Source organism: Pantherophis guttatus, chromosome 1, assembly GCF_059756535.1.
Source record: "Pantherophis guttatus breed Tessera chromosome 1, ASM5975653v1, whole genome shotgun sequence".
In the NCBI taxonomy this organism is placed as follows: domain Eukaryota; kingdom Metazoa; phylum Chordata; class Lepidosauria; order Squamata; family Colubridae; genus Pantherophis; species Pantherophis guttatus.
In genome coordinates, this window is record NC_142063.1 from 281,737,923 (window position 1) to 281,756,851 (window position 18,929).

The 18,929-nt window shown below is 38.3% G+C and overlaps 1 protein-coding gene across 1 annotated transcript in view; it reads right to left on the minus strand.

Annotated features, from left to right (window-relative positions):
* SRD5A2 (steroid 5 alpha-reductase 2) overlaps positions 1-18,929 on the minus strand; it is a 30,378-nt gene that overhangs the window by 4,625 nt on the left and 6,824 nt on the right. The window contains exons 2-4 of the mRNA XM_034427283.3: positions 2,931-3,094; positions 1,176-1,277; positions 440-590 (exon numbers count right to left, since the gene is read on the minus strand). Coding sequence (XP_034283174.1) covers positions 440-590; positions 1,176-1,277; positions 2,931-3,094 — 417 coding nt within the window. The remainder of the gene's footprint in view (positions 1-439; positions 591-1,175; positions 1,278-2,930; positions 3,095-18,929) is intronic.

The window sequence follows — 18,929 nt, forward strand, 5'->3', positions numbered from 1 at the left end:
ACCATCACAATGTATGTCTGGAAAAGGAAAAAGAGCACAAGCAAAATGAAAGCAAAATGGTAGCAAAATGAAAAGGGATGCAACTGTTTTAAGAATTGCTTTAGTTTAAGGTACCCATTTTTCAGATGAGCAGAAGCCTGAAAAACAAAACTGGGTTGCTTTAATAAAGAGCAGAGAGGCATCACACTCATGAATAGTCTGAAGCACTTATTCTGAAGCTTTCACAGTTCTGATCAAGTGGCCCTTTAATTTACTTTAGGTTACTTATTTATTTATATATAAATAAATTTATATAAATTTAGACACTACCCGTCTCACTCATAGAGCGATTCCAGCTTGATATAGAAAGGCTCATATATATTATTTCCTGCTTCTGAGCAATATTATTAACTAGAATGTTGTCAGATACCATATTGTATAATTTATACAGTAAAAATACCTATGATGATGATAAGCACGTGGTCCAACGCAGGAGAGTGTAAAAAATGCAAAGGCTAAAGCTGGTAGAGACCAGGATGCTATAGCATACCCGAACCATTCCAGGATTTCCCCAAAGAAATTTGCTCCTGAGACGTATGCAAACAATCCTCCTGCACAGAAGAGATTCATTTAAATACTCTTGAGAAACAGCAGCTAATTATTAGCATTATTATTATTTGTTTATGGTTCCCTTGAAGAATTATATCAAAACTAAGTGCTCATGTAAAAAGTTGGACAACACACATTGTTTAATACAAGGGTGTCAAACTGGTGGCCTGCGGGCCGGCTATATCATGCACAGGCCACGCCCATCCCAGCTCCACAAATGGGAAGAACATCGTGAAACGTCATGGGATGGCAACGTGATGCCGTGGGTTTGATACCCGTGATGTAAGAAAACTATTTCCATTGCATTTTAAGCACACCAAAGAGGCTAAATAAATGGTGACTAGCAGGAAACAGGGCTGATAGGCCAAAGTAAGTGTGATCTCTTCCAGTTCTTCATTCTGGTATCTGATCAAGACTTTCTCAGAGAATCTCATTAACTGTGTTAGTGAACAAAAGGCCAATTAAATGATTTCACACTTCCAGCTAGTGTCTTCTTTATCATACCCTAAGGATAGGCTCTTGTGATACAAGGAAGGTTTTCAGAGTTATCCTATATTTCATGAAGTGTGGAAGGAAAATTATTATACCTTGTGGAATTTTGTAAGTGAACTCTCCAGGCTTTCTTAACTGACGTAGAAGAAAATCACTGTGGATATTGATTCCCATGCCAGACAAAAACAGCAAAAGACCTAAAGAAAAAAATGTTTATGAGTTGGATAGTACAAATATTTGATTTTCAGACTTTATTCAGACAAATATTGCACTGGCTTTATTCTTTGCCACTGAGAAAATATACTCCCTATTTTTTGTGAAAAGTATTCAGAAGAGATACCTCAAGAGTAATTCCAACCAGGACCATGTAAGAGTCTTTCTTCAGGCTTGCCTTGTGGCAATAAAAGTGGTAAAATATGCTTATTTCTCAGTCCTCTGTTGGCTGGCTGGCTGACTTGATCTCTCCTAGTTGGGAGGAACCAAGGAGATTCTTATACAGCAGGAGATTTTATTTTTTATTTATTTTATTGAATTTCTATACCGCCCTTCTCCCGAAGGACTCAGGGCGGTTTACAGCCAAAAATAAAACCATGACAATATAAAAATTAAAAGCAATTTAAAACAATTAAATAAATTGGGCAAAAAACTCTAATAAAACAACCCATTAAAATAGTAAAATGTTATTATTATTTAGGCCAGCCCTGCTTATTGGAATAATAATGTTTTTAGGGCGCGACAAAAGGTACGAAGGTCGTGAATCCTACGAATCTCCGGGAGCAGCTCATTCCAGAGGGTAGGGGCCCCCACAGAGAATGCTCTCCCCTTGGGGGTCGTCAGTCGACATTGCCTAGCCAACAGCACCCAGAGGAGCCCCTCTCTGTGGGTGCGTACCGGTCGATGGGAGGCCATCGGTGGCAGAAGGCGGTCTCATAAATAGCCAGGTCCCAAGCCATGGAGCGCTTTAAAGGTGGCAACCAACCTTGAACCGTTCCCGGAAGACCACTGGGAGCCACTGCAGCTCGCGCAGGAGCGGTGTTACATGGGAGCATCGAGTTGCTCCCGTAATTACCCACGCGACCGCATTCTGGACCAGTTGGAGCCTCTGGGTGCTCTTCAAGGGGAGCCCCATGTAGAGAGCGTTACAATAGTCCAGGGTGTTTTTCTAAAACGGTTTACAAGTTAAAGCAAAATTATGTATAAAAGTCACAGATAGTATGTATAGTATTCTATAATTTTTTCATTACAAATGTATCAAATATTTATAATAATTAAATAAATTGCAATTAAAAATTGAATATAAAAAAGTGAGTTTGGCAGATGTTCATTTTGTATGCTTGCTGCATAACTTTGCAAAACTTTCCACATAAAAATGTGTATTAAAAAGCTTTTTCCCCTCCCTAATACCTGTAAACACATCTTCCTAATATGGTACATATTTGGGCAAATTATTCTGAGTAGTGAACTGTAGTATCAAATGCAGAAAAATGCAAGTTCTATATCCAACTGCAATTGGACCCACAAGCATAGATTTTAAAAGTTCTAATTCCTATTAAATATCATTTCTTTCTTCCATTCAAGGGATAAAGCCCTTTCTATATTAGCCTGAAATGTGATCAGAATCCTCTCTGACAATTATTATCATGAGTACAGCATCTATTTTGTACCTTTGTTCAATTAGTATAAAATTGTGGCAGGAAAACAAGTTATGTTGTTGTTATTTTAATTCTCTTGTTTTGTTTTTCTGCCTTAAGTTTTTCACAGGTACTATGCCCTCCATCCCTCCCAATGTTGGCAGAGTTTGGATGAACTGAATAGCAGACATATGACGCATCACACATCACAGACAATACCTGACAAAAATCGTATGTCTTTACACCAATCATCTGGATATTCAGCACAATAAATCATGTAGTAACCTTGAAGGAAGCCATTATAGATGCAGAACAGTGCACCAAAAAACACTATCTTCAGTGGGAAAGGTCTGCCTCTTTGGAAGAATGAATAAATGAATGTCCTGAGCGACATAGGAAAGAAAGGAAAAGAAACAGAAAATCACATAAAAATTAATGTTAAACCTCAGATTTATAACACATTCAAGATCTCAAATAATCTTACATGTTGCCAAGTATTCTATTTTCAGTAGCACCAGTGGTGGGTTCCTCCCGGTTCGGTCCTCCCACCCCCCCATCCCTCCACGTTATTCTTACCTTTTATTTGGTCCCACCCCCAATCTATTGCTGCCTCCTGAGTCCCAGCTGATGACTAGAGGGAAAAAAACTGTTTAAACTCTTGCCGTGGGGCTTCAAAGGGCCGTCCTACAGCTGATCAGTGTTAAAAGCAAACAAATGAGTCGGGTCATAAGTGCGAGGACTGGTTGTAAGTGCGAGGACCTTCCAGAAATGACTCTGACCAGCTAACCACACCCACCTAGTCACATGACCTCCAAGCCACACCCACAAAATAAGCCACGCCCACAGAACTGGTAGTAAAAAAATTTAGAACCCACCCCTGAGTAACACCTTATAAATATTTACACTGCCACTTGGAGAGTGAGTCTCTGCTATCAGATGAAGTATACAGCAACCCAACCCCATCACAAAAATACCTAATAAAAGTAATCATACAAATAAGATGTTTGACACACTTTTTAAGCAGAGGGCATCATGTATGCAAAATAGTTTTCTCCTTTTCAGAAGCATCTGCTGCCAGAGTTAGATGTTTTATTTTGAGCACTGTGATCCAAAAGGATCATTGTGAATGGATTAAGTCAGGGCTTGGTACTTCTTTCTTGTTTAACATCTATATGATACCATCTCCATGCATGTCAATCTGATACTGTCTTTGTCTTCTCATGATGTCTGGATGCTGTAGGGATCTAGATTAAGGACAACAGACTTAGACTGAACCCAGGCAAGACTGAGTGGCTTTGGGTGCATGGAGCGTCAGGATCCAAGTGTTTGTCATCCTTAGCTCTGGATGGGTTTGCACTATCCTGTTCAGACCCAGTTTGCAACCTAGGGGTTCTTCTGGACTCAAGTCTCCTGCTTGAAGAGACAGGTGTGACCAGGAGAGCTTTTGCTTAGCTCTGGTTTGTGCACCAGTTGCGACCTTTCCTGGATCATGACTCCCTGTGCTCAGTTTTGGTCTCCACAATGTAAAAAAGATGTTGCGACTCTAAAAAGAGTGCAGAGAAAAGCCACAAAGATGATTAGAGGACTGGAGACTAAAACATAAAGAACTCTTGCTGGAATTGTGTATGTCTAATTTAATGAAAAGAAGGATTGGGGTGACATGATAGCAATGTTCCAATATCTCAGGCATTCCCACAAAGAAGAGGGAGTGAAGCTATTCTCCAAAGCACCTGAAGGCAGGACAAGAAGCAATGGGTGGAAACTAATAAAGGAGAGAAGCAATCTAGAACTAAGGAGAAATTTCCTGACAGAACAATTAATCAGTGGAACAACTTGCCTCCAGAAATTGTGAATGCTCCAACACTGGAAATTTTTAAGAAAAAAATGGACAACTATTTGTCTGAAATGGTATAGGTTTTCTGCCTGAGTAGGGGGTTGGACTAGAAGACCTCCAAGGTCCCTTCCAGCTATGTTATTCTGTATTCTTTTTTTTTATTATTAAAAAGTTTTAACAAATATTACAACAATTTTTCTCATCCCTCCTCCCCCCTTCCCTCCTCCTGTTTTTCCTTAACAAATATGCTAACCATCTCCCTGGTTTATTAGCATTGCAAAAAGTATTATGTTTAGCATATTGCAAATTAGTTGCGATTTGATCTGCCATTAACATATTAAATTGCCCTCGCAATAAGTTAATTGCCTCTTTTATTTTCTTGTCTACTGGGTTCAATATCAAAGCTTATTCTTTTTTTTAATTTCCTCTTCTAAGTACCTCCTTTTTTTTTCCTGTTTACGTCTATGTTTATTATTCAAATATATCAAAATACCTCTCACATATGCTTTACTTGCATCCCAAACCATTTCCATAGATGTACCCTTATGGCTATTTATAATGAAAAATTCTCTCATAAATTTTTTACATTCTGTTACATTTTCCTCATATCTAAACAGATTTTCATTTAACCTCCAAGACCTCTTAGATCCCATTCCATACTCTAATTCCATCCAAACTGGACTATGATCTGTTAAAACTCTTGGGCAGATCTTCGTCTTCTTCACCCTAAAGAAAAGATCATTAGTAATTAATATAAAATCAATCCTAGAGAAAGATTGATGTCTATCAGAAAAAAAGGTAGTCTTTTTCTTCGGGGTTCCTCTCTTGCCAGATATCTCTCAACTCCATATCATCCATCATTTCAAAAAATAATTTTGGCAATCTGGAACGTGTTGAGATATTCTGCAAGAGCCCCTTCTTGTCTTTTTTAGTGTCCAAAACTCCATTCCAATCGCCCAGTAAGATACATGATTTATAATCCCATTGTAATAACTTGGAATGTAAAAGCTTATAAAATTTTTCCTGTTGTTGGTTTGGTGCATAGACTCCAATTAAAAGTATTTTTTCTCCTTTTATTAAAAGTTCAATTGCTATAAATCTTCCTTGATCATCTGCTTCAATTAATTTGGCAATTAAATCTTTTTTTAGGTATATAACTATACCATTCTTCTTCTCGGGAGCAGATGCAACAAAATGTATACCTAACCTTGTATTTATTAAGTATTTTTGATCTTTACTTCTAATATGAGTCTCTTGTAAACAAATTACATCATTTTTAAACTGTTTCAAATAATGAAATATTTTTCTCCTCTTTTGTGGTGAATTTAGGCCATTAACATTCCAAGTCAAAAATCTAGCTGCCATTCTTGGCCCCCTGAAGCTTTTGGAGCATCTGCTGGAAATCTCCATGCATTTTACTTTTTGGCTTTGTTCTTCCCACTGCTTCTGTTTTTGTAGTATCTTGAATCATTTGAATCATTTGCTGCACTCTTAATTCTTCTTGACACTTGGCTGCCGCTCGGGTCTGTCTTTGATCCTTTGATGGACAACTATTTGTCTGAAATGGTATAGGTTTTCTGCCTGAACAGGGGGTTGGACTAGAAGACCTCCAAGGTCCTTTCCAGCGATGTTATTCTGTATTCTGTATTCAGTTATTCAAGCCCTGGTCATCTTTTGCTTGGGCTACTACAATATGCTCTACTACATGGGACTACCTTTGAAATCCATTCAGAAGCTCCAGCTGGTGCAAAGTGCAGCAGTGAGAGCAGACTTTGGGGCCCCGAAGATGGTCCATATTACATCTCTTCTCCACTACCTTCACTTGCTACCAGTCTGCTTCTGAGAGCAGTTGAAGGTGTTGGCTATGATCTTTAGCTTACCTGATGAACTGCCTCATCCTGCTAGGAGAAGCCCAGTGGTGGGATTCAAGTAATTTAACAACCGGTTCTCTGCCCTAATGATTTCTTCCAACAACCAGTTTGCCAAACTGCTCAGAAAGTTAACAACCAGTTCTCCCAAAGTGGTGAGAACTGGCTGAATCCCACCACTGGAGAAGCTAATCCTATTTGTGCTGGCAGAGAGGGCCTACTTTGGATCTTGTCTGTCAAAGAACTCTGACTATATGAATTCAGAAGAGCCTTCTCTGCTGCAGCACCCTGCTTTGGAACATCATACCCTTTATTGTAAAATCTGTCCCCTCCCTCCTATCCTTCCATAAGAGTCTGAAGACCTGGCTCTACCAGTTTGGTCTAGGGATTAAATGGGTGTGGGAACCTACCCCCCCTAAGAGAATGAAATATTTTGGGATATTAAAAGGCAGATTATTATATTTCCACAAAAGAGAAATGGAGAAACTTGTTCTTAGAGGCAGAAAGCAGACCCAGTCTTTCTTAATGTGCTTATTCACAAACAGAACACCTTGATCTCCAGCGATAGGATTACAATTTACATCCTTCTCCACCCAGATTCTAAGAACAGGACATGACTTTAGGACATAATAGGATTAACCCACAAAAGACACAGAATTCACTGCATTGCCCAAATCCTAGGGGCATTTCAGACATTGCGCAACCCCCAGCAGTATCACAGAAACCTATAAAGATCCATCCACTCATTCAATCAGTTGGTCAGCTGCCCCGGAACCACATGTTGTTGGTGATTCTGCTCATCAATAAATGGAATCCTTCTTTTCAATCAGCCTCCATTTTATTTCCAGTGCCTCTCTCCTGGCTTGGAACTGAACCAGATGGATTTTTCTTCCAACATGGGGAAGGGGCTGCTAGATTGATGGCAGACTCCACCTCCCCCCTTGCTCTCTGCATTCATCCATCTTTTTAATAATAACCATACTGATGTATGTATTCTTGTTGTGTTCCTTTGTCATTGTTTACTTTATTGTTCTATTATTATACTTCTGTTTATACGCCTTTTCAATTTTCTTCCACAAAAATTGTAAGCCTTACTATTGGAAGCCTCCCAGAATAGCTCCATGGTGAGACAGGTGGCAAATAAAATATAATAATAATAATAATAATAATAATAATAATAATAATAATAATAATAATAATTATTATTATTATTATTATTATTTTTAAAAAATACTTCAATATAAGTATTGGCCCATGGTTTTACTCAACTAGAGAAAGATTAAAATCCTGAATTTTATTCTCTCTACATAGGACTATCGCCAGCAATTGCATTGTGTGAAGGTTGTTATTAAATAATACATATAGCATTTTTCTTTACAACTCTCTGAGCTTGCTTGTTTTTTTTCAGACCTTTCATTACCCTAAGTAGTGCTAGTAAGGAGTACAGTTTTCTGCCAGTTTATATTCTAGTGTCTTGCCGTATGTGTGGTGGAAACAGTCTTAGGGATTCTTTGTTTGGGCTGTTTACTAATGGCTCTTTGGCAGTTTTTTATTGGGGTATTGCTTACTTGATTGTTGGTCTGAAGTTGACCTTGGAGTTCATTTATACCTGTGATGGCGACCCTATGGCATGTGTGCCAGAGATGGCACACAGAGCCCTCTATGTGGGCATGCGTGCCATCGCCAACTGCTCTCCTGGTTTCTGGCGCGCCAGCTGGTTTTCGAGTGTGCCAGAGCACCAGAAATTCGAAGACCAGCTAGCCGATGCGCATGCACTCACCAGCCACCTGGTTTCCGGATTTTTGGTGCTCCGCCATGTGTGAAGACCATTTGGCTGGCGTGCATGCGTATGCCAGAAACCCAAAGACCATGTGCACCAGCCAGCTGGTCTTCAGGTTTCCGGCGCTCCAATGCATGTGCTCTGTTTTGGGCACTTGGTGCCAAAAAGGTTCACCATCACTGATCTATACTGATCTGAGCATTGATTACTGGTGCTGGAGTCTTTTTTCTCTTTGGGGCTGGTTGGTCGTCTCTTTTGCATTACCTATAGATGTTGTTAATGTCTATGTGTCTATTGATGGTTGATTTGTCAGAGTGCTTCTAGAAATTCCCGAGCATTTTTGATTTGGCCTAGTCTAGGATTGTCACATCTTCCCAATTGAAACTATGGTTAAATCTGTCTATATGTTGTGAAATTAAAGAATTTTCATCATGCCTTCTGACTGCCAGTTGGTGTTTGTGGATGCGTTCTGCCAGTCTTCTGCCTGTTTGTTCTACATAGTGGTTGTTGCAGTTCTTATATTGTATGTTGTAGATGATTCCTGTTTTTTCTTCTGGGGTTGCTGGGTCTTTTGGTTTGCTTAGGATGTTTTGAAGGGCTTTAGTTGGCTTGGGTTGTTTGTCAGCTGTGCAATATTTGAAGGATTTCTTGCATGCACAGCCCATTTCAGATCACCTCACAGCATTATGACAGGGTTTAGTTCTGGGCTTTAACCTGGCCATTCTAGACTCCCACCTCCACCATTCCTTCTTTCCTTTCTTTTCCGTGGTGTTTTTACTAGAATGTTTAGGGTTGCTGTCATGTTGCAGGGTCCAACTGCAGTTGAGCTTCAATCTTCTGACAGATACTCAATGACCCTCTGGTACAATGAAGAATTCATAGTTAATTCTGGGATGCTGAGGTGCCCAGGCCCTTATGCAGCAAAGCAGACCCATTTATAACATTTTACCGCGCTTTACAGCTGGTATTGGGTTCGTCTGGTGAAATGCTGTTTTTGCTTTTCATCTAACATGTTGTCTGGTACTATGGCCAAATAATTCTATCTTTGCCTTGTCTATCAGAACACATTGATCCAGAAGAGCTGGTCTTTGCTTAGTTATTCTTGAGCAAACTTAAAAGAAAAAAACTTCAGTTGCAGGTAGTCCTCAATTTACAACCATCGTTTAGTGACTGTTCAAACGTATAGCAGCACTGAAAATGGACTTATGCTCATTTTTCACATTTATGATCATTGCAGCATCCCCATGGTCACATGATGAAAATTCAGCCATTGGGCAACTGACTCATATTTATGATGGCTGCAATGTTCTGGGGTGGTGGGATCAATTTTTGCAGCCTTCTGACAAACACATTCCCAATGAGTCATCTGCTGATTGTCTTTCCTCAGTTCATTAACCGTTCTCATGTGAAATTCATTGGTTGCTGTCATAGACCATCCACTTTTTTCCTGTTCACCCCAATCATCTCTTCCCAATTCACCATTTTCCCTGTGCTAACAATCATGTTAAAGCTTCTAGCACATCTGTGCTGTTATCCATTGGTGACTGTTAATGCTGGTGGCACGTTTTTTCATTCAATCTTTCAATTTTTTTCCAGAAATATTTTAAGCATAGCAATTGTTTGCATTTTCTTGTGCTAAATCTGAATAGAATTTTCAGTGCTATGTACTGACCAATAATTTAGTTAGGTGCCAGTAGCAGGAATATGACCAATTTCTTTTATGATTTTATTCTGATCATTAAATGTATATAAAAGATATAAACTTGGACAATACACCAACCTACCTACCTTCCTTCCTTCCTTCCTTCTTTCCTTCCTTCCTTTCTTGCTCTCTTTCTTTTATCAAAAACATTCCTCTAGTATTTAAGATTTTGATTATCTTGTAACATGACAAATATATCTCGTCCTCTTTTTGTCTAACAATATCCTCTATAACAGTGCAAGTGAAAAGAGATAACTTTTTTTCAGTGTCAGATGTAAAATGTGCCTTTAGAGAAAATAAGTTTTTATCATACAATTATTAATAAAGGAGTACTGCCACCTAGCTTTCTCTATTCCTAGTGATTTTTCCATGAATGTGGGAGAAAAATTTTGATGCTTAGGAATATGTATTTTATTACAATAAACTGATAATTTTCCTTTTAGCCATTGGTATTATTATTATTAGAGCAAATATTTTATTAATTCTGGTTCAATGTTTTAATAGTCTGCAATGGACTCATCAAGGAAAGAGCTCTTAGAACTCAACAGTTACATAAGTTTGGCTAATATATTGTAGCTAGTGGTGAAATCCAATTTTTTTTTACTACCGGTTCTGTGGGCGTGGCTTGATGGCAATGGTGTGGCTTGGTGGGCGTGGCAGGGGAAGGATACTACAAAATCTCTATTCCCTCCCCACTCCAGGGGAAAGATCCTGAAAAATCTCCATTCCCACCCCACTCCAAGGGAAGGATCCTGAAAAATCTCCATTCCCTCCCCACTCTGGGGCCAGCCAGAGGTGGCATTTGCTGGTTCTCAGAACTTGCTGGATTTCACCCCTGCTTTACAGGCATATTTGGACCCTTTAATACTGGGTTTCTCAGCCTCAGCTATTTTAAGATGTGTGTACTCTAACTCCCAGAGTTCCCCAGTCCACATCTTAAAAGTGAACAAGGTTGAGAAATGCTGCTTTGAAAAAACGAATCCAAGTTGCAGAAGAGATGTTTTCTTCTGCTTCAAAAGATTTTCCCCAAAGATTGCACCGCATATCTGGAAGGGAGTTTGGGAAGAGCGTATAAGAGAACTAGAGCAAACGGGACATTTGGGAAAAATTCTTGCTCAACAAGAAAAGCTAACTGGAGATGATCAAGTCCTGCAGAAGTGGCTAAATGGAGGGTAACATTCACTGAAACAGATCATTGAGGCCAGAGCTGCAGGAGGCTGCTGAGAAGCAGCTTCATTTGCTGTTTCCCAAAGAAAGAGCAACAACAGAATTTTGGGCTTTCAGGCTTCTACTGTAAGTCTCGGATTGGAAGAAACCGCATCTTCCAATCCACCCCCTTTTCTAACCTTGGGGGGTGGGGGAATCACCAGGAGCAAATAAATTGCACCAGAAAGAGAGAAGTTGCAGGCTTGTAACCAATGGCAGGAAAAGACCAGAGGGAGAGTTATGCAACTGATAGAAATCGGAGCAAGTCTCTCACTTTTGCAGTTTCGCTTGATAATGTCATTGTTCTCTTGTAAGTGATAATAGGATTTCAGAAAATGGCTTTCAGATCAATAGCCACACTGCTGTTTTCCCATCTATAACACATTTTAAGTTATTTTCCAAAAGCAGTTTATGAGTGTTTCTAGGTGCATTTCCCTTTCTTTTAACTTTTAAAAGCATTTTTAACCGGAGAACCAGTAGTAAAACAATGTTAAAAAGTTTTTTTAAAAAGTTCTGAAGATCAGCTAAGCGATGCGTAATCGTCGGAATTTTTTTTTTACATTTTTTTACTACCGGTTCAGCGAACCAGTGGCATATTTTACTACCGGTTCGGGTGAACCGGCCCAAACTGGTAGCATTTCACCTCTGATTGTAGCCATTTTCAACTTGGTGGCTTTCTCATGGCTTTACCTACAAGCTTGCCATGATGACTAGGAAAGACAGAAGCTGTAATAAAAACATGAGGTTTAGGAAGGTTGCAAATATTCAATGTTCTTATTTTATTTTCACAACTCTAAAAATAGAGTCTTGGGGAGTGAATTGGTTTATAAATCTTAAAATCTCAACTCCTTTAGAATAGAAGTTTCTTCAGAAAAAGTAAGTGAAAGCTTAGAATTGCTTCCCACTAAAGTTCTCACACTGAAGATCCATCAACTGGGTGTCAGAATACATGCATTTATGGCATTATTTCAAACTTTACATTTACTGGAATTTATATATTGGAAAGTAGTTAAGATTGATGGAGAGGACCAGTGGGCCACATAGCAGACATACAGACCAACTACAAATATCTTGGTATCCCACAGTTTCATGAAAACCATAAGGAAGAGGCAGGAAAGACAGCAATCCTCAAGTACCATCAAAGGATAATGCATGTCCTGAAAAGACAGCTCAATAGATAGACAAGATCCATGCCATCAACATATACGCCCTTCCAGTCATCAGATATCCTGCCAGTATAGTGAGCTAGCCAAAGGAGGGCATGGAGGTGCCTATTTAAAGACCTGGAAACTCCTCACAATTTTAAGGAGGTTTCCATCCCAGGTCCAAAACCAAGAGATTGTACACCAGCTGGAAAGAGTGCATATGTAGTCTGGTGAATGTGAAAGCCACTGTCCTGGACAAAACCCAGAATATCCAAAAATACATCAGTAAGATTGTACCCAAAGATTAATTTCTGAGAGATTGCCAGGGGCAGCAATAGACATGGGAAAATCAAGCAGAGGAACTGCAGATACCTGAGGAGACTAACATTAGGAAATCCTACCAATGGTTGGAAAGGGCTAGATTAAAAGAGAGCACTGAACCACTGATAAGAACAGCACAAGAATGGGTACTAAGCACCAGATCCATAGAAGCAGGGGTCTACTACACTAGACAGGACCCTAGGTACAGACTATGCAGAGAGGCCCCACAGACAATCCAACACATAGTGATAGGGTGAAAGATGCAGGCAAGAACAGCACACACTGAGTAGCACAACCATGTAGGTGGCATTGTGTACAGGAAAATTTACATCTTCACATAGGAGATTCCACATGAGATTAACAGGGTTGAATCTTGTAGGACTTCTGGGTCTGGGCAGACATGCAGTAATGATTGATCAACCAGACATTATGGTAGTAGATAAGATCCACAATTCAGCAGTTGTGGTAGATGTAGCAATGGCAAGTGACAGCAACATCAGGAAGAAGGAGAAGGAGAAGATGGAGAAATACTGGGCCACAAAGGAGAAACTAGAAGGAATATGGAAAATAAAGTGCTCCCATTGGTGGGAGAAGCACTTAGGGCTGTGACTCCTAAACTGGGAGACTGGCTCCAATAGACCCCATCAGAGCTCTCTGTCCAGAAGAATGCAATATTAGGAACAGCTAAGATACTGCACAGAACCCTCAAACTTCCATGCCCCTGATAGAGGACCCAAGATTAAAGAAGACACGTACCACTGATGGAGTGAGAAGGGAATTTTTTCCCCCTCTGAAAGAATGCTGGAGGAGGGTAACATCAGACTTTTGTTAACTATTTAACTTTCTTAAATATAAGATTTTGTTGTCAGGAACACATGTCATTGTGATATGTCTATTAAGTTACATAGTCAGAGCCCTTTCTATAATTGCAACTTAAATAAGACATTTTACTGCCACAGCTTGTTTCTATAGAAGAAGTGATGAGTATGTGCTGTTGGGCTTTCTGCTTACAACCTATACACGGGAATGCTCATTCTTGGAAAGTTCTACCAAACTTTCTCCCCCACATCTACTTTCCAGCTAAACTTATTCTACTAGTCTTTTTCTATCTATTAGTTTGAGAAATGTATTAGTTTACAACCTGGCAGATAATTGAAAATTGCCCTTCTTTTCTTGCCACAAAATATCCCTTACTATTTTTCTAGAAAATGAACACATGAAATTTTATGAAGATAGATCAGTTTGTTCCTGTTGCTTTAATGTGTCTCATATATCAGCTCAAAGGATGAAAGATGAGCCAGAATGACTTAGCCAGACTAGATACTTCAAAAAGCTAGTTGCTGGAATAGTGCAGAAAGTTCTAAGATTTATTATGTGGTTTTAATTATGAGGAGAACAGAAAGGACTTCTTGCATATTAAAATGGAACATAAATGCCATGGCTACAAATTAGTTGAGTTTTAATCCTCATGCAACAGGACTCACAATTAAAAATTGTGACATTTCTACACATACAATGTAAGAAAGATTACATGTAATTTATGAACATATATATTAAAATATTTACAAATGAGCAAATGAAAAGAATGTAGAAATGAAGACCAACTTTTAAGAAACAGAATCTTTGCATTCTGGGACTTTAATTTGTTTAATTCATTACTAATCATTTTACATTTTGAAGATTTCTTCTGCAAACATGAAGCAGGATATATGAGGAAACGTTTCTTGATTTTAAAATCTTACTATTGTGAGGTATGGAATAAAATTGACTCATGTAGATCTGTTTTTAGCATTCTTTACTGATAAACTGTGTACAGATGAGATGTAGTTTCATCACTTATGATTTCGAGAAGGCACCCAAACTACCAATAGGTAATAGGACTCTGTAAAAAAGATAAGTGATATACTATCACTTGTATTTTAAACCTGGTACTATAGGGAACTTTGTACCCATTCAGATATTAAAAGTACACTAGCCAAGTTCTTTGCTCATGGCTCCCGTTTAGAGTGAATGTCATGAAACAGTATTTTCTAACTTAGTGCACTTCAGATGTGTTGATGTGCTCCAAAGTCCAATCAGTCTGAGGACAGAAGGTTAGTTAAGACAGCTTCAAATTTCTTTCTGTTGAAGAAGAGTGCAACAAATGTGAATTTACTTTTAAATTTTCACTTTCTTATTTTCACGTAAACATGAAAAGAATTGGTTTGTTATCTTAGGTGTCCCTTGAGATCACACCTAGCCTTGAGTATGCACTTATTTTCTTTCATTTTGGAAACAATTTTGGGAGATTTATACCAACCTAACAAGTTGACAAACAGGGAGTGCATCAGTATCCATTCTGATACTTGCACAATTCTGATGCTTGCCAAAATAAAGTATCCTATCCTATCCCATCCCATCTATCCTATCCTATTCCATGATGCTGCAGGATATGGTGAATATATGACTGTTTTGTAATCATTTATTTCATTGTCCATTCCTATATTTATCTTATTTATATTTATCCTTATTACTTGGTGATTTATCTCAGAAGGAACTGCAGAAAATATGTGAGAATTTTAAATATTCTATTACGGAGTATAGAAAGTGACAATTTGCAAATAACATTATTTTAACAGAACCCTAACCCTAACCCCACCCCCATATTAGAATGGACTTCTAAAGAATGTTGAGAAAGTCATAGTAACCTAGTTAAAGTAGTCATAATAATAAACATAGGAAAGCTTTAGTTGTTAGAATATTACTCTCACTGGGGTTTGTACATTCTTAATAACATTAAGCCATAACATAGTTTAATTCAGTTTAGCTTCTTATGAGTCCTAAATAAAGCTCTTCTTTGCTTGGGATTCTGGACACTAGATTCAGTTTAACAGTACACGTGAGACTGCCAGGACAATGCATAGCATGCAAATTAACAAGAGAGGAAAAACAAATACTGTAACATGGAACTCTAGTGACTAACTTCCATGCCATTGATACATCAATCTCATTTTAATTATTGGGCACTAATATTCTTCTCTCTGCTCGAAAGCACTGCGCAGGGTGTCCTACTCACAGAGGCAACGAGCCCCGTATACTGTATTACGTGACTCTTCTCTATAATGTGAATGTCAAAATAGAGCTCTCTAAGAAGGGAAACCAGAAATGCAGGGAGAATGGGTAGAAATGCAAATGCATTGCAAAGTATAATTGCCAAGGATCACTCCTCTACTTGGGAGTGGAGGAGCAGTTTGACACTGCCAGGAATACATTCTGTAATTGTGAGAGGGACTTGGAGTCCTAGTGGATGATCATTTAAACATGAGTTAGCATTGTGCGGCGGCAGCCAAAAAAGCTAATATAATCCTTGGTTGTGTAAACAGAGGCATAGATTCAAAATCACGTGAAGTATTATTATCATTTCATAAAACTACACCTGGAATACTGTATCCAGGTTTAGTCACCACATTACAAGATTACACCACATTGCTGAGACTTTGGAAAAGGTTTAAAGAAGAGCAACTAAGATGATTAAAGGCCTGGAGACTAAAACCTATGAAGAACAATTGCAGGATTTGGGTTTGGCTAGTCTAGAGAAAAGAAGGACTAGGGAGGACATGATAGCAGTATTCCAGTATTTGAGAGGCTGCCACAAAGAGGAGGGGGTCAATTTATTTTCCAAAGCATCAGAGGGCAGGACAAGAAACAATGAATGGGAACTAATTAGGGAGAGAAGCAACCTGGAATTAAGGAGAAACTTCCTAACAGTGAGGGCAATTAATCAGTGGAACGGCTTGCCTTCAGACGTTGTGGGTGCTTCATCATTGGAGGTTTTTCAGAAGAGACTGGACAGTCACTTGTCTGGAATGATATAGGATCTCCTGGTTGAGCAGGGGGAGGACTAGGAGACCTCCAAGGTCCCTTCCAGGTCTATTCTGATTCATTGATTTATAATGTAGGATTGTAAATGGGATCATGAATATATTGCCAGGAGTATCTTACACAGTAGAGCCACAACACAATATTCAGTGCCAGCTTGATTAATCATGCCACCTTCTGTCAATGGAGACTTGCATTTTTTTTTTATTGAAAAGTTTTACAAAAAGAAAGAATTTCCCCCTCCCCTGTTCCCCCCACCCTTTGCCCCCCTTCATCCCACCCTCCCCCCCGACTTCCCAGAGCAAAATACAAGGTATTTCATTTAGTCAAACATAAACTAGATTAATCTACTTATCCTGAAAGTACTACCTCCCCCACTGAAACCTTAACTCTACTACCGATAACCAAATACTTCTAATACTAACAATCATTCATAAGCTATTTGATATTTTCTTGTCTGATACTTATTTTGAATATAATCAATCCATCTTCTCCATTCCGATACGTATCTTTCTTGCGTGTGGTCCTTCAAGTACGCCGAGATTTTCGCCATTTCTGCTAGGTTTGTTACTTTCAATGTCCACTCTTCAATAGTAGGCAAAGAGTCTTTCTTCCAATATTGAGCTACCAGCAGCCTAGCTGCTGATATTAAGTTCAAAATTAATTTAGTCTCTGAAACTGTACAGTCTGTAGTTATACCCAATGGAAACAATTGAGGAGTAAATTTCAACCTTCTTTTCAAAATGTTCTGCATCACCCACCAAATTTTTATCCAAAAAGCCTTGATTTTCTTGCAAGTCCACCATATATGATAATAGGTTGCATCATTACATTCACATCTCCAACATTTAGCTTGCAAATTCGAGTACATACATGATAATTTCTTAGGATCTAAGTGCCATCTATAAAACATTTTATAAAAATTCTCTCTCAAATTTTGTGCTTGCGTAAATTTAACATTTCTGACCCAAATCTTTTCCCACGTTTCCATCATCACTGGTTCCTGAAAGTTTTGTGCCCATTTAATCATACAATCTTTAACCAATTCAGTTTCTGAGTCTATTTCCAATAATGCGTTATACAACCTTTTAATATGCATCTGACTTTGATCTCTAATCTGTTTCACCAAATTTTCCTCATTTTGCATAACCCCAATTTTTTGATCCTCCCTCCATCTAGCTTGGAGCTGACCATACTGAAACCAAGTAAAAATTATCCCTTCTTCTTTTAATTCCTCTAGAGATTTCAATTGCAACTTACCCCTTTCCAAAAGAAGAAGCTCTTTATAAGTAATCACCTCTATTCTTTGCTCTGTACTTATATTTTCTATTACATGTCTGGGGTTTGCCCATATAGGTATCTTGTAATTCAGCTTATATTGGTACTTTTTCCACACCCTCAACAATGCATTTCTAAGTATATGACCCTTAAACACTTTATCCACCTTTTTTTCATACAACAAGTAAGCATGCCATCCATATAACAAATCATAATCTTCTATATTTAACATTCTTTCTTCAGTTAAGTTAAACCAGTCACTAATTTGTGATAAAGCTGCAGCTTCATAATACAATCTTAAATTAGGCATTTTAAGACCTCCTCTCTCACGTATATCCTGTATAATTTTCAGTTTCACTCTTGGTTTCTTCCCAGCCCAAATAAAAGTATTAACCCCTTTCTGCCATTCCATCAGATTTCCATCTTTTTTAAGCACTGGTATCATTTGAAACAAAAATAAAAACCTAGGTAATACATTCATTTTTATTGCTACTATCCTTCCCAGTAGTGATAGTTGTAACTTTTTCCATTTCTCCATTTCTTTCTGTACTTTTTGCCAAAGAATTTCATAATTGTTTTTATACAATTTCGTATTTGAGGCTGCAATATATACTCCTAGATACTTAACCTTTTTAACTACTTCAAATTCCATTATCCTCCCTTACTTTTCTCTTTGAGTTATAGATAAATTCTTAGTTATCATCTTTGTCTTGTGTAAATTTACTTTGAATCCAGATACTTTACCATATTCAGCTACCATATCCAACATATAGGGAGCCACTTCTATAGGTTGAGATAAAGTAAGAACCAGGTCGTCTGCAAATGCTCTTAATCTATAATCCTGCTGTCTAATTACAATTCCTTTTATTTTGTCAGAATCACGTATCTTATTCAGCAAGACTTCTAAAGTTAAAATAAACAACAATGGCGACAATGGACAACCCTGCCTCGTACCTTTCTCAATTTTAAACACATCTGTTAAACCTCCATTGATTATTATTTGTGCTGTTTGTTCCTGATATATTGCTCTTATTGAGTGTATGAAATACTCCCCAAAGTGCATTTTTTCTACTATTTTAAACAAAAATTGCCAGTTCAATCGATCAAATGCTTTCTCTGCATCCACGAATATAAACGCTGCAGGGACCTGATTATTTTTCTCCAAATATTCCAATAAGTTTATAATTTGCCTAACATTATATTTCATCTGTCTCCCTTTTATAAAA